Source organism: Onychomys torridus, chromosome 9 (genome assembly GCF_903995425.1).
Source record: "Onychomys torridus chromosome 9, mOncTor1.1, whole genome shotgun sequence".
Lineage (NCBI taxonomy): Eukaryota > Metazoa > Chordata > Mammalia > Rodentia > Cricetidae > Onychomys > Onychomys torridus.
In genome coordinates, this window is record NC_050451.1 from 43,692,210 (window position 1) to 43,708,678 (window position 16,469).

The 16,469-nt window shown below is 48.2% G+C and overlaps 1 protein-coding gene across 1 annotated transcript; it reads left to right on the forward strand.

Moving 5' to 3' along the window:
- Positions 1–7,490: 7,490 nt before the first annotated feature.
- Positions 7,491–15,901, forward strand: LOC118590731 (dehydrogenase/reductase SDR family member 2, mitochondrial-like). Its single transcript, XM_036198499.1, is given in 8 exon segments — positions 7,491–7,630; positions 7,791–7,968; positions 12,539–12,599; positions 14,627–14,682; positions 14,957–15,091; positions 15,279–15,306; positions 15,309–15,333; positions 15,529–15,901. Coding segments are annotated over 8 exon segments (735 nt in total). The 3' UTR covers positions 15,641–15,901.
- The last annotated feature ends 568 nt before the right edge of the window (positions 15,902–16,469 follow it).

A 16,469-nucleotide genomic window follows, 5' to 3' on the forward strand; every position in this document is an offset into this window, starting at 1 on the left:
GGGGGAGACACGAAACCAGAGCCAGATGCTCCCCTGACAGGAACCAGAGACGAGTCAGGATGTCTCCCCCATCCTCTGACCCCGGGAGCAATACTTCTGTCCAGTTTCTCCTTTTTTGAGTCCCAGATAGACACAAACCAGAAACCAGAAACCAGGGCTTACCTCTAGAGGTCCAGATGGCTGAAAAACAGTTCTAGGTGCTGCCAAAATCGACATTGGGCTCTATTGAGTGGGTGTTTGGATTCTCGGCCAATGCACCAAAATGTTGTGGGTCCAAGGCTCCGAAACAACCCAGGCAGACACGAGAAGTCACATAAAGCAAGATTTATTCCTGGGCAGCACAAACAGTAACAAACTGGTCAGGGACAACAGTATGGACTGGAGAACAGACTGTGTCCCCGAATGTTCATCTCAGCAAATACTTAAGTACAAAACCCACAAACATCCGTGCCAAGTTATGGTTACAATTTTCCACCAACCAGGATTCAAAGATTAGGACTTTTCTAGGAACATTGTTCTTTGATATGCTTATCTTGTTCTCATTGGTTAGTTCATTCAAGTTTGATGAGGTGGCTTGCTCCTCATTCATGTCTCAACTTGCCATCCAGGATGTCAGTGACAGCAGTTACCCAGGCAGGTCTGGGGAGGTCTCGGGAACTTAAACTTTATTTGACCCTGCTTTTAAAATGGAGTCTAGAAACAGGACAGCAGTACGTAGGGCAAGCACCTTTTGCTTATTCCCAACATTAGATTCTAAAAGGTCCAAATCAAAGTCCACTAGAATCTCTTGATGGGTTCACAAGGGCATGATTAGACTTTTTTTTTTCCCTTTTAAGGTTGGTCTCTAGAGTGATGAGCCCATGATCTGCTTTTATGTTCTTTAATGGTGGTTGGGACTGCTAAAATTAGTGATGCTCCTCCCATATGGCTTCTAGACAGGGAGAAAGGAGACACTGTCATCATTTGATTTTTTAGGGAAAAACAGTGGACCTGCCTCTCCTGGCTGTAGGTAGGTGCTGCAGTGATCCAAGGGCTGAAGTTTAATATGTTGGCAATATTTTTTTTTAACCAAAAAGAAAATGATTAGTGAGATAGTTATCTAACATATTTTTGTTTGTTTGTTTGTTGTTTTTCTTCCAGACAGGGTTTCTCTGTGTAACAGTCCTGGCTGTCCTGGATCTCACTCTGTAGATCAGGCTGGCCTCAAACTCACAGAGATCTGCCTGGCTCTGCCTTTGTCTCCCAGTGCTGAAATTAAAGGCATGCACCACCACTGCCCAGCCCTAAACAACATCTTAAGTAAACCTCAGGGGTCCCTTGGGCTGGAGAGGAACTTCCGGCTCCTCTAGTCTCTCTTCCAGCGCTTGTTCAGTCCATCCGTGTAGGAAGAAGTCCGAGTCCCTGCTTCACTTTGGCTTCCTCTGGAAGCACTGAAGAGATCATTCCTCTGTGTTGACCCTTGACCCTTCTGCTTGCAGACTGGATACTGGTTGGAGTACACTGAGGTCTCCGTGACTGTCCTGAATAAGAACACTGGTGGCTTTCCAGTTACAGACCTTTTTCTTTCTTTCTTTCTTTTCTTTCTTTTTTTTTTTTTTTTTTTTTTTGAGATAGGGTCTCACTATGAATCCTTAGCTGGCCTGGAATTTGCTGTGTAGACCAGGCTGGACTCAAACTCACAGAGATCCACCTGCCTCTGCCTCTCAGTGCTGGGATGAAAGGTGTGCACCACCGCACTCAGCTTCAGTTACAGAATATTATGAGAGAAGTCTCACAGCTGCCTGGGACTTCACTGACCTTGAAAGGAGAGAGGGAAAATATTTTTCCTTTTAATCCCTCAGACCACATTAGTGTAGCCTGAAAGTATGGTTGTGGAACTCCCAGAAGATCAGTTACACACGTCTGGTACTTTTAACTAATGTACAATATTTTGAAAATCCAGACATTCCTAAATTAACTCTGATTGCACATATATTTTAGCCAGTTCTTATAACTGTTGAATTTTGAACTTAGAAACTTTAATAGCATAAGCATTATCTTCAGGTCTTTCTGAAAAGACATACTTGTTCTAGTCAAGGTTTCTACTGCTGTGATGAAATAGCAAGACCCAAAACTACATGGGGAGGAAAGGGTTCATTCAGCTCACACTTCAGCATTGCTGTTCATCATCAAAGGAAGTCAGGACAGGAACTCGAACAGGGCAGGAACCTGGAGGCAGGAGCTGATGCAGAGGCCAGGGAGGGGTGCTGCTTACTGGCTTGCTCCCTGTGGCTTGCTCAGCCTGCTTTCTTATAGAACCCAGGACCACAAGACCAGAGATGGCACAATCCACAATGGGCTGGACCCTTGCCATCAGTCACTAATTAAAAAAATGCCCTACAGGCTTGCCTGCAGCCTGATCTTCTGGAGGCATTTTTTAAACCAAGATTTCCTCCTCTCAGATGACTCTATCTTGTGTCAAGCTGACATAAAACTATCCAGCATAGTACCTTACTTAACTTAGACCTTTAGAATGTCCATAGGCTTTTTTAGTTTTGTTTTTCATTCTGGAAACTTCTAGTCATCTTAATCTTTGTCTATCTATCACATAGCTATCTATCTATCTATCTATCTATCTATCTATCTATCTATCTATCATCTATCTATCAATCTGTATATATCTCTCTTTACTAAGTGATTTTTATATTTATAACATTTAAACATTTTACTTGCTGGCTTTCTTTTTAAATATCCTGACACATAAGAGCATCAATAAATACATTTACCATCTTCTCCCTGTGGGGCACTAAATGATGTCTATCACCTCCTCATAACGTCTCAATGACAAACTAAAGTTGGATTTCATCAAAGTTCACCCTGGGGAACCAGTGAATTTATTGGGCTTAATTACAGAGCATGAGTGGCATTACTGACAACTGTGTGGTGACCCCGAAGTGGTTACATTGGAAAAGTCTTCACCCAACCAATATGAAGGCTTAGTCACAGAGTCAAAGCCCTCTTCTTCTTAGTCTTTTCCCAGTCTTTATACCCTAGTTTCCCCCCAGGACCTTGAGGCCTTATGTAATTAGGGCTCAGCAGCACATAATCAGCTTCAATGGCCTTGTCCATCTCTTCTTTTTCTTTCTTTCTTTCTTTCTTTCTTTCTTTCTTTCTTTCTTTCTTTCTCTCTCTCTCTCTCTCTCTCTCTCTCTCTTTCTTTTCCTTTCCCTTTCTTTCTTTCTTTCTTTTTTTTTTTTGGTTTTTGAACAGGGTTTCTCTCTGTAGCTTTGGAGGCTGTCCTGGAACTCACTCTGTAGACCAGGCTGGTCTCGAACTCACAGAGATCCACCTGTCTCTGCCTCCCGAGTGCTGGGATTACAGGCATGGGCCACCACCGCCCGGCTTGTCCATCTCTTGTTCTTTTTAAAAATAATTTATTTAATTTTATTTTATGTGCATTGGTGTGAAGGTGTCAGATTCCCTGGAACTGGAGTTACAGACAGTTGTGAGCTGCCATGTGGTTGCTAGGAATTGAACCCGGGTCCTCTGGAAGAACAGCCAGTGCTCTTAACCACTGAGCCTATGATACCTGTCAGTTAATAAGGTCATAGGTACATGGCAGTCTGCATTTATGAGGACCAAGCAGGATCAGGCTGGCCAAGAAAGGTATCCGTATTTACCAATGTGTAGCTCTTCCCTGTCTTAGTTTGGGGGACCAATTGCACAAGAGTTTATACCTATATTCAATTTGTGTATATCTGTAGATGGGGGCAGACAAACTTGAAAAACTTAAGTATTTTTCCCTTTACATGTCCCCTTTGGCCTCCCTTTTAAATGTGTAAGTACATACAACCTAGAGAACATTAAACAGAAAACTAAACAAAAAACAAAACCCCAGACATATAAAGGAATCAGAAAGTGGGAGGTGTGAGGCTGAGGGTACAGGTGGTCTAGGACACCCATTACTCATGAGCATAACAGTAAAGAAGCAGAAAGAACACTCTAGAAGAGAAAGCTGGGGTGGGCTGGGGTGGGAAGAGGAGCAGAAGTGAAGGAAGGCAGTGGAGGGAGGTAATGTCAGTAAAGACAGAGAGGCTGGCCTGGCCTGGGTGGGCTGGGCTGGCTCATCCTCTCTTTTTCCTGGGGGAAGGAATCTGGTGCACTGGGATCTTGGGGCCATGTGGATTGGGAAGGAGAGTGAGAGTCCCTCTCGTCACAGAAGCGACAGAGTCAAGACGTGTGTGTGTGTGTGTGTGTGTGTGTGTGTGTGTGTGTGTGTGTGGAGAGTGATTAGCTGGGCCTTGCTAATCACTTTGAGGTCTGGTTTCCCCAGGCAGAGAGGGAGTTTAGAAGGATAGTTAGTGGCTTTGCATGGTTGCAGCTCAACCATGTGATCTATGCACATTCGTGGAATAGCCACATGGGCCTGTGTGCACAGGCGTGGCCCAGCCTTTATAAGCCAGCTCCATGATTCCCGGCTCCATCTTTACTCACGTGTCTTTCCACAGGCCTGTGCACCTCTGCCTCTTTACCTTATCTTAATAAATTCTTGTTAGTGGACTCTGTCATGTTTCGTGACATTTCCTCGAAGGGTAAGAGCACCGCAAATAACCAACACAAGGGATTAAGTTTAGAAGTTCCTGTAGATGAATTTCTAAATGGTCTTATTAAATAAAAAACACGGAGCCAAATATAAAGGTGGAAGCCTTAGATCAGGTAAATAGGGAAAGCTACCAGCCAACCTTATCTCATCAACTCTACAGCTTCCAAATGCGACCTACTTCCTGTCTTACCCACACCTTCATTGCCTTGCTTTTCTGCCCTCTCATTGGCTATCTTAGCCCAGCTACCTCACTTCCTTGTCACTGTCTGTCTGTACAGACCTCCAGGTCCCTACGATTGGTTCTGGGATTAAAGGTGTGGCTTACCATGTTTCGTTCTGTTCCCTAGTGTGGCCTTGAACACAGGGAGACACTGCCTGATAAGTGATCGGGATTAAGGGAGTGTGCTGCCTGACTTCCTGTTTACTTATAATGGCTGACCTTTTCCCCTGATCTCCAGGCAAGCTTTATTAAAGCACAAATAAAATATCACCACAAGTTCCTGCTAACAGGACTTGATATGCCTGACAGTGGAACTTGGGAAGAACGGGAGCGGAGCCGATGGAAGGCTCAGAGGTAGAGAACCGTTGACAATTTGCAGTTCCGCTCAAAGGTGTGGGTGAGGTCCTGCAAGGTGGCAGAGTCCAAGGTACCAAATCCAGGCCAGCATTTTTGGTTATCAAGGGCATACTGGGGGCCAGATCAAGACCCAACTTGAGGCCCACTTGTTTGAAAATGTTGAGGAGATAAAGTCAAAGGACTATCTTTGGGAATGGAGGGTGGGTGTAGGGTATGGTGTGGGTCGGAACTGGCCAGGGCTAGTTTCCTTCTTGGAGTATTTCCCCAAAGGTCAGAAATGTCACTGCTACCAATTATCAGGAAGCACGAAAGACCTCCAGGATCTAAAATGAAGTCGAAGCCCCAGGGAGCCATTGGGGAGCTGATCGGTCTTTACCCACTTCTGTGTTCTCAGCAGGGAGAGCAGCCGCTGTGGGGTGTAGCTCTGGAAACACCAAAGACAGCCTCTCAAGTGCTGGAGCTTAGGCTAAAGCCTGAGAAAGAGTGAGTTTACCATTCATGGCCATAAAGGGTTAAGACAAAATCCCTGCACATGGAATGAGGCAGCTGGAAACCTCGGTCCCAGGTGGGTGAAGTCTCCAGGTCAGGATCTGGCCTCTGCTCAGCCTTAGCGAGTTCAGAGGACACAGTGGCTCTCAGAAAGATAAAGGGAAAATGGGAACCAAGAGATGTAGATAAGAATTTGGCAAAGAAGGGGCCCAGTGGACTTCTGTCCTCCTGAAGGCAGTTTTGGTACCAAAATATAAGCATTAAACAAGCACAGGGAAATGAGAGGAGGGAACTCAGCTCGGCCTGGACAGCAGGAGCAGCAGCCTTGTCCAGTAGTTCTGAGAGGGTCTCGGGTCGTCTCAAGACGCAGAGGCAGTGTGTGAGGGTGCCGGGGAACACACAGTCTAGAGCCTGGGAGGAGATTCTGCAGCTGAGGGTGTGGGAGTGAGGCAGGCACGGCTTTGCCAGATCCAGAAGCTGTGGTTGTGGATAAACTGAAGGCTGGAAGGAAGATATTTGAATACCTGTTCTTGCAACCTCTGGGCTCAGGGTGTGTGTGGCAGGGGTCAGCTCCTTCCAGAATTCCACTAGCAGCAGACTTCCTGGAACCCTGGGCCTGTTTTAGGACCCTGGGTTTGGGGGAAATTTTTTTAGTCTCTCTCTCTCTCTCTCTCTCTCTCTCTCTCTCTCTCTCTTCCTGAAGGTTCCCACTGAGTCAGCTGGAGACCAGCATGTAAAGCATCTGTGTTTTGGGCTGCGCCTGGCACACTTCAGCCTCTGGCCACACAGCAGGCTCTAATCTTGCATTTCTCTCTACCTATTCGATATGTAACCTTCAGTGCTCCACGTCCCCCACCCCCATGCCCTAGCTTATCTATCTCCTGACAGAAATTTCTGCTTCAGACTTCTGGGTGTCAAGCTTCAGCCTCTGGCTCCACTGTCTGTGTGGTCCTCTGTCTCCGCTGTGGTCTAGCCAGCCCTTGGCTTCACTCCCTCTCCAGCTGGTTGTTCCGTGGCATCACTGGTGTGAGGGAGGACATGCTTCGCTGGGGCCCCTGCTGACCTTGGCCCTAAGCCCCTAGCCATGTATTGCAGATGGGCCCTTCCGCCTGCTTTGTGGGGGTTCTTACCTGGCTTATTAAGTTTAGTTATTAAGTTATTGTTCAGTTATTATCTCTTTTAGGAATACAGATTATCGTATATTATCCTGACTGTTTTTCTTGCATTCAGTTGAACCAGTAGGGCTTCTAATTCACTGTCTTATATGGAACCACATTTCATTCTTACGAGTTAATATTTTTTCCTTTCCCCCTTCCCCTCCCCTCCTCTGTCCCTTCTCTTCCCTTCCTCCTCTTCCCCTTTGCTTTCTTGAGTGTTAGGGATGAAGCTCGGGGCTTATATGTTCCAGGCAATTACTCTGTCACTGAGATCCAGCTCTTAGAAGTCAGTCCCGTCCCCCCCCCCCCCCCGAGACAGGGTTTCTCTGTGTATGTAGCTTTGCACCTTTCCTGGAACTCGCTTTGGAGACCAGGCTGGCCTCGAACTCACAGAGATCCACCTGCCTCTGCCTCCCAGTGCTGGGATTAAAGGCATATGACACTCCCCCACCCCTGCCCGGCACAAGTCAGTTTTATAACTATGGGATTTTCATAGCCGTTTCCGTCGAAATGAACTCTGTCTAGCTGGGTCTCCTGCACCCTATGCTGCCAGCTGTGTGTGTGTGTGTGTGTGTTTTGATGGAGGAGGTAGGAAACTATCTCACGCTCACTAATGCCACAACTAAGAAGCAATGGGCCCTTTCCTCCAGGGCAGCAGGATCCAGCAGGATCTAGCCTGTTTACCATGCTCCGAGCAGTAGCCTGCGCCCACCGGTCCCTGCCGCACTCCAGCAGTGGGTTCTTTGTGAGAATGCACAGCAGTGGAGCAGCCCAGAGCAGAGTCCTGGCTAGGCGGGTGGCTGTGCTCACAGGGTCCACTGTCGGGTGAGTGTTCTGATCTCCTGGGGTCTTAACCTCTTACACAGAGGGACCTTGGCCTCTGTGGAAAGACTCGCCGTTGCCGAGCAGGGTATCCACATCTTTGTGGATTTCCGGGAAGGAGTCGGAGAGGGATGAGGCTGACTTGCACTCTGCCTGTCCGCAGGATTGGCTTTGCCAACACCCGACGGCTGGCCAAGGATGGAGCCCACGTGGTCATCAGCAGCCGGAAACAGCAGAATGTGGACCGGGCAGTGGGCATGCTGCAGGAGGAAGGGCCGAGTGTGGCTGGCACAGTGTGCCATGTGAGGAAGGCTGAGGATCGGCATCGGCTAGTGGCCAAGGTGAGAGGTCAAGGAGTGAAGGGCAAGGAGAAGGAAGCCCAGAACCTCTGCTTCACTGCTCAGCCCTGAGAAAGGGCGGATGGGAATGGGGTTCCAGGCCTTCTGCAAAGTGACAGTACTCTACAGTTGAAGAAATGTATAAAGGAGTGGGGAATGCCCCAGATGATTCCTAGGGAATGTGTTGGACCTCAAGACCCATGGGTCCAGTCAGGATGCTTTCCTTTACAAGACTAGTTTTCACAGGGTCTTTGTGACCATTCCTGGTAAATGTAGCATCACAGCATAAGCTGGGCCTCAAAGACCTGCACGCCTAGGCTGCTCTGGAAAGATGAATCCTTCTCCGGCCATCTCTACCCTCTCCCACAACTCTCTCCCATAGGCTCTGGAGCACTCTGGGGGCCAGTGAACAGGTGTGGGATGTCAGCCAAGAGAGCTGGGGGTCTGATACCAGCTTTGTACTGGGCTCCTTCCAGAAGTTATTGTAAAGGCGGGCCCTGGATGGTGGGGCTAATTTATGCTGTGTGTGGTTTATGTTAAAATCCAGCCCTACCTTCCTGCTTTTTCTTCCCATCACTTATATACTTACTTGCTTAGTGACTATCGTGCTGGTTGGTTCTCATCATGACTAATTATCCGATAAAACACAGGAAGGATTGTTCCCTAAAATATTGTCTGTTCCCTGAAATAAACATATCTGGGGTCAGAGAACAGACAGCCACTAGAACAAAGCCAAAATTGGTGGCTAGAAAATGGGAAGAGTAAGCTATAGCAGAAGTTGGCCGGTCGTGGTGCACGCCTTTAATCCCAGCACTTGGGAGGCAGAGCTAGCTGGATCTCTGAGTTCAAGGCCACTTTAGAAACAGCTAAGCATGGTGACCCACACCTTTAATCCTAGAAACACAACCTTTAATCCCAGGGAGTGGGGGCAGGAAGAGAAAAGTATATAAGGCGTGAGGACCAGGAATTAGGGGAGAAAAAAGCATGTAGTGAGTAAAGCATTTGGCTGGTTAAGCATTCAGGCTTTCGAGCACAGTTCAGCTGAGAGCCATTGGGATGAGGATTCAGAAGCTTCCAGCCTGAGGAAAAAGGATCACCTGAGGAACTAGCAAGGTGAGATAGTCGTGGCTTGTTCTGCTTCTCTGATCTTCCAGCAATCACCCCAATAACTGGCCTCGGGTTTGGTTTCATTAATAAGACCTTTTAAGTTTCCTGTTACAAAGGATGATTTGGTTCTTAGCGCAGAGTTTCAGACCATGTGTGGCTTTATTTCCTTAGGGGCTGGGATGAGGCAGAGTATCATGCCAGGAGGGCTTGGAGGAGAGGCACTTCCCACCTTATGGAAGCAGAGAAGGGAGCAGATGCCTGCAGTGGCGGGTTTCCTTCTTCCCTTCTGTCTTAGTCAAGGCCCCATGGCTGTGAAGAGACACCATGACCACAGCAACTCTTAGGCAAGAGAGCATTTGGTTGGTGCTTGCTTAACACTTCAGAGGTTTAGTCCATTGTCATCGTGGCTGGGAGCATGGCGGCAGGCAGGCAGATATGGTGCAGGAGAAGTAGCTGAGAGTTCTACATCTGGATTCCCATGCAGGTTGCAGGAAGAGAGGAAGAGAGAGAGACAGACAGACACTGGGCCTGGCTTGAGCTTTTGAAACCCTAAAGCTCACCCTAGTGACACACCTCCTTTAATAAGGCCACACCTACTCCCACACACCTGTGGCCACACCTCCTAATTTTTTTCAAGTTAGTGTCACTTGAATGACTAATCATTCAAATTATAGGGGCCATTCTTATTCAAATCATATTATGTTGGGTGGTGCTGCCCACATTCATAGCAGATCTCTCGAGAATCTCTCTGGAACACCCTCACAGACATATCCAGGAGTATGCTTTATGAATCTAAGTATCAGTCAATCAAGGTGACTGCCAAGAGTAACTATCTCATTTATTGAGCACTTACTATGTGCTAGATACTGTTCCAGGGCCTGGACACGTGACTATATCAGGAAGAGTCTTGTCGGATTGTACATGGCTTATGGTGTTCTTCTTTGGGGACTTGATTAGTCAGGACTGGGTCTATGGACCCAGATATTCTGGCCCACCATGAATTCACTCCTTACCTTTAAGGGTCTGGGAAAGAGTCTGTGATAACAACTCTAAGAGGCTGGGCGGTGGTGGCACACGCCTTTAATCCCAGCACTCGGGAGGCAGAGCCAGGCGGATCTCTGTGAGTTTGAGGCCAGCCTGGTCTACAGAGCGAGATCCAGGACAGGCACCAAAACTACACAGAGAAACCCTGTCTTTTAAAAAAAAGACTGAGTTATTTTGGGGTCTGTTAGTCTCCCACTTCCTGTTCTATTGGGTCCTATGGTCTGTTCACAGTTCTCTCTGGCAGATCAGATGGACGTGGACTGAACTGTGTTATCCCTGTTAGCGTTCTCTGCTGTGTTCCACACACTGAGTAAAGACTCTTTCTGCCAGCTGACCTTGGTGTGCTTCGTTTCGGTGATACCATCCTCAGTACCCTCCCTTGTCACTGCCCCTGACTGAGTTCCCTTCACTCCATCCTCAGAGATGACCTGCCACTGGGGGGCTTCCCAGGCTCTGTAGCTTCACTTGCAATGTCTCTGAAAGACCATTTGTGACTTTGTGACCAATGTGGCATTTCATTGCAAACAGTCTTCCGTTCCCTCTGACTCACTCCTTTTGGTGTCTCAATCATGAGGCCACGACTGTTTTCTCAGACTGTTGGAAAGCATCCCTCTCCAAGTGGCTAGCACACGCTGACCACTGACCTGACCCTCTCGGATACACCCCTGTTATCCAAGGACCAGATAGTCAAAAAGCTTTTCTGCTCACTGGACAGGCGGTTTTGATGGAGTGATTGTCCAGGGATCATATCTGCCAGCATCTTGGAGGCATTGCCACAAAAATGAATTTGGAATTTATGGTAATGTGATCGGAATGAAAATGTCTTTTATACTTTAAGTGACTGGAACTTTTGCTGGGCCTCACAGCCAGTGTTAATAATATGCCTTGAGGTCTTATAAGACTTAAGGTTGCTAGCCTACTGTACTCAAACTCTTTGTTTAACCAGCCTTTACGAGAACAACACGCCTTTCATCCCAGCACTGGGGAGGCAGAGCCAGACGGATCTCTGTGAGTTCGAGGCCAGCCTGGTCTACAGAGTGAGGTCCAGGACAGTAACCAAAACTACACAGAGAAACCCTGTCTCAAAAAACCAAAGAGAGAGAGAGAGAGAGAGAGAGAGAGAGAGAGAGAGAGAGAGACAACACCGATATGACTTGCCTAGGATTTCCTATGTAGTTGACTTTTACAACCCAAGTTAGCGCATAACTATAATGTATATATTCTTCCATGTCCTTGACCCAGAGTGCAATGTACGTGTGTTTGTAAGTGTACTATGATAATCACTTGCTGAAAATAAACAGGTCTAAAGCAACCTTATGAAACAGCTATCTACCATAAAAGCTGGAAGCAGCACATGGGCATTGCTTGGTAGCACCTGTCGGTTTGTTATCTGGGTCAGTTTGTGACTTAATCCCTTGTGGAACTTCGCTGAAGATTTCTAAGTGCCCCTCATAACTTCCAAATAGGATGCTTTCTGGGCTGTTCAATAAAAGAGAGAACACAGCCCTCTGTTAGGGACAGATTCACCAGACCGACATCAGGCAGCCACAGGGACAGACACATCCACAGACAGACTATAGACAGGCCGGAGACCATCTGCTTCACAGTGACAGGAGACAGGGCAAGAAGTGGAGAATCCCAATCTGGGCTAGCTCTTGGGCAAACTCCTCCAAGAGGAAGTCTTTAGATCTTATCTTAATGTGACAGGGACTCATCTTGGCGACTCTGAGTCTATCCCTAAAGCATTTAAACTAATGAAAGATTTACCAGACACAGCTGGGCAGTGGTGGCACAGGCCTTAACCCCTTTCCAGTGGCCTGTTCTCAAAGCTTCTTTCCGCACAGCCAGAATGCTCTAGTTTCCAGTTTCTGTAGGTGCTGCCTCCCCTCCCAATCCTGTCCTTCCTGTTCCTCCTCTTCCTGCTTTTCTGTCTCCTTTTGTGAAAGGGTCTCCTGCAGCCCAGACTGACTTCAGACTCATTGTTTATCTGAGGCTGGCCTTCAACTCCCGAATCTCAGCTTTTTCCTCCAAGTGCTGGGGATTACAATCACGCACCACCACACCAGGCTCAGCCCAGTCTCTTAAAAAGCCATCTCCTTTCTTTTTCTTTTCTTTTTTTTTGTAGAGCTGAGGATCAAACCCAGGGCCTTGGGCTTGCTAGGCAAGCGCTCTACCACTGAGCTAAATCCCCAACCCCGCCATCACCTTTCTTAAGACTATTCTAAATATTTTTGAGGCTGTGCTCACGGGCCTAGCTCTTAGCCTGACTGCCAATAAGCCATGGGCAAGTTGGAAACGTCTTGACCTACTCAGAAATGGAAGTGGTCTCTCAAGTCCACACAAATTGTGAGACTCCAAGTGTCATTGGCCAGGGCTGACCATAGCTTCCTCCAACCCTGCCCCTCATCTGCTGTGATTTCAGATCCTGCTGCTGAGTCAGTCGGCTGCTGCCCCATATGGAGAAGGGAGGGTAAGGATGCAGGGTGAGGATGAGAACTGTTGGGAGCTGGGGAGACTGAGGTGCAGGAGCAGAGTCAGGAGAAGGCTTGGGCACTTCCAGGAGGGGGTGAGGGGCAGAAGAGGGCTCTCTGGGGTCTCTACATTCTACACCTCCCGGTCTTACCTACCCTCTGTGTGGCTATTCTTTCTAATTCCAGAATTTTTGCATGAGGGTAATGTTCCAGAAGCACAGGCTCACACTCCTTGCCTTGACCTTGTCAGGCATGGGAAGAGCTGTATTTTTTTTTTTTTTTTTTTTTTTTATCTCCTTAACCGTGTGAACTGATCATCCTTGCCTAGACTCTGGTCTTTCAGCTAAATAATCCCTCAGTAGTTACTAACACCTATGACATGGATTTCCCATTTCACCCCAAAGACAAAAGCCTATCTCAGGCTGTTTCCTATGTCCTGTTTTCTGTCTTCAGTGACTGCATCTGTGTCTGGACCCAAGTCTTACTGTGTTTCTCACTGACATGTTACATACTGGCAGAAGATTGTCTTTGGGAGAAGAAAAAGTTCCCAACCATCTTTTCTTTCTTTCTTTCTTCCTTCCTTCTTCCTTCCTTCCTTCCTTCCTTCCTTCCTTCCTTCCTTCCTCTCTCTCTGTATCTATCTTTTATTTATTTATTTATCTATTTATTATTTATTTATTTATTGGATTTTGGTTTTTGGAGACAGGGTTTCTCTGTGTAGCTTTGCGCCTGTCCTGGAACTCACTCTCTAGTCCAGGCTGGCCTCGAACTCACAGAAATCCACCTGCCTCTATCTCCTGAGTGCTGGGATTAAAGGTGTCCGCTGCTGCCGCCGCCACTGCCGCCATCGCCACCACCAGCGCCCGGCTCATTTCTTTCTTTTTAAAAAAATTTAGGGGTTGGGGATTTAGCTCAGTGGTAGAGCGCTTGCCTAGCAAGCACAAGACCCTGGGTTCGATCCTCAGCTCCAAAAAAAAAATTTGTTTTTAAAAAATTATTATCTATGCACCACATGTGTGTAGTGCCCATAGAGGCCAGAAGAGGGCAGCCAATCCCTTGGAACTGCAATTACAGATGGTTGCGAGCTGCCATGTGTGTGCTGGGAATTCCATCCTGGACCTCAGGAAGAGCAGCTAGTGCTCTTAATGACTGAGCCATCTCTTGCTAACCCCCTGAACATCATTTGTGTGTGTGTGTGTGTGTGTGTGTGTGTGTGTGTGTGTGAGTGTGTGACCAGAGGTAAAAAGCCAATGTCTTTCTCCATCTCTGCCCACCATTTTTCTTTTTAAGACAAGGTCTCTGACTGAACCTGGAGCTCACCGATTTGGCTTGACTGGCCAGTGAGCTCCAGAGATTCCTGTCTCTGCTTTTTCACACTGGGATTGCAGGTGTATGCTTCAGGCTTTCACAACCAACATTTGACTGACTGAGCCATCTTCCTAGTGTGATGACCTCTATTTACTTAGTCTCTCCCCTGCTGTCTGCTTCTCAACAAGAACTCACTGACAGGCACTTGTCCCTCTGTCTGGGGTCATTTCACCAACCTGCTCTTCCTAGGAAGAGGTAGAAGAAGAGAACATCTATGAGGCAGCAGTTCTCAACCTGTGGGTCATGACCCCTGTGGGAGGGGGTGTCACACAACCCTTTCACAGGGGTCACCTAAGACCTTCAGAAATATCAGATATTTACATTATGATTCATAACAGCTGCAAAATTATAGTTATGAAGTAGCAATGAAAATAATTTTATGGTTGTGGGGGGTCACCACACCATGAGAAACTGTATTAAAGGGTCCCAGCATTAGGAAGGGTGAGAACCACTGGCATAAGGCATAAACACGGACATTCTGTTTATGAGAAACAGGACTGGAATCTCAGCTCTGCAGTCATTGGCCTCGGTTTCCTCATGCCGGGCGCGGGGGGGGGGGGGGGGGGGGGGGGGGGTGGTGGCTATGGGACCTTCACCTCATGGAGTGGCTGTCATCACTCCTTGACTGATTGGTCTTGACCTTCACTTCCCTGGCACCTGTCTCTTCCTAGGAATGCTGCTGTCATCTTGGTCTCGTCCATCTCGGCTTACTTTCTTTCCACTTGTGGTAAGTGCTGGGCTAGCTCTCAGTTGGTGTGGAGGAAGGGGCTGCCGTGTACTTTCCAGAGCCGCCCAGGGACAACATCGTGGACAGACCCTTGTCTCATTCCTGGTGTCCTGGGCTGAGCTTGTACCCATGTAGCTTTGTTCTTTTTTAACAAGGCTGGGCAGAGTGAGTCTGAGCTCTGGGCTTGTTCAGCTGTGATCCTCTGTGAGCAAGAAAGCCAACAGATACTTTCTTCTGTCTCTCTCCATTCCGAACGCTTGTAATTCTCTTCCAGGAGCTGGGTGCCTACAATGTCAGCAAAACAGCCCTGCTGGGTCTCACTAGGACACTGGCCCTGGAGTTGGCTCCCAAGAACATTCGGGTAAATTGTCTGATTCCAGGAGTTATTAAGACTGACTTCAGCAAAGCAGTGAGGACTGGGTGTCCTCAACTTGACAGCATGGCTGCGATCATCACTGTTCTCTGAACTCGGCTGGATCTCAGTCCACTGATGCTGCAAAAGGCAACCATGGCTGCCTGGTCAGGTGGCCACGTTAGGGTCCCACCATTTCCTTGTCTTAGTGGTATCGACTCAGTTGTCGCTTCTCTTTGCCTAGTTCTAGAGCAACAAGGCTGTCTGGAACCACCTAAGGAGAGTTACCAGCTACAGAGGCAAGTGGGGTTTGCAGCTCTGGTGGTCCGAGCATCGCCGGGGAGGCTATTTTATTTCTATTGACTGGCTTTTCTCTTAGCTGAAGTCTGGGTTCACATGACGGAGTCCCTCTAAGCCCCATGGGACCCCATACCATCTGTGGCCCGTGAACTCCAGGGCATCAGAACCAGAGTGCAAATATTCTTCCTATCCAGGATTGGGCAGCCTGAAGACTGCGCGGGACTTGTGTCCTTCCTGTGCGCGGCCGACGCCAGCTACATCACTGGGGAGAACATCGTGGTGGCTGGTTGTTCCTCTCAGCTCTGAGAGGCTGGGAGGGCTGGTCACCTGAGGGGAGCGGCATCCAAGGAGAGCATCGGCAGCTGGGTTAGGCTAACAGTTTGGGGCTCACTTATGCTAGGCTGGAGGACAAAGAAAACTCATCAGCATTCTCATTTCAGGATTCTCCACAGGCCCACTCTAGATTTGACTGACCTCACCAACACCCGAGGCTCTTGGTATGGGGCTGTGGGCAGGGCTGTAATGGGCTTGGCATTCTGGAAGAATCTTAAGGGAAAGGAGTCGCAGCTAAGGCCCCAAAGGATCCCAAAGCTTCCGCTGTAATTTGTGTTTTACACTTATCTTTCCTAAAATAAAACCCGATTTGTCCTCACCTCTGGATGCTCCTGTTGAGGATGGAGTCAAGAGAAGCTGGCAGGGCCGTACCTTTCTCATCTGCTGTGCATGGTGGAGACTGAAGCTGAGGCCTTTGCTGACCCCTGTCCCTCTCTGTAAGGAGAGTGGAGGCAACATTGTCTGCCTGCCAGGCAGTGACAGCACCCAGAGGGAGAGCCCTGCTTCCAGATGGAGTGGGGAGAAGGGGACTTCGCTTGGAAGGGAGCAGTGTTCACAGGTGGGAACTGCTGACCCCGTGATGTGTGGTTAGACTGGAGGAGAGGCTGAGGAGCAAGCACCGGTAAAAGTGTGTGTGTGTGTGTGTGTGTGTGTGTGTGTGTGTGTGTGTGTGTGTGTGTGTAGGGAAGGTTTGCACTCCACACATGGTTCTTGTCTCCTTCATGTCCAGAACCAGTGCGGGGAGGGAACGCCCCTACCTATGGGGAGGGGCCGTGAGGGGCAGCGGAGAGTCAGTGGCTCC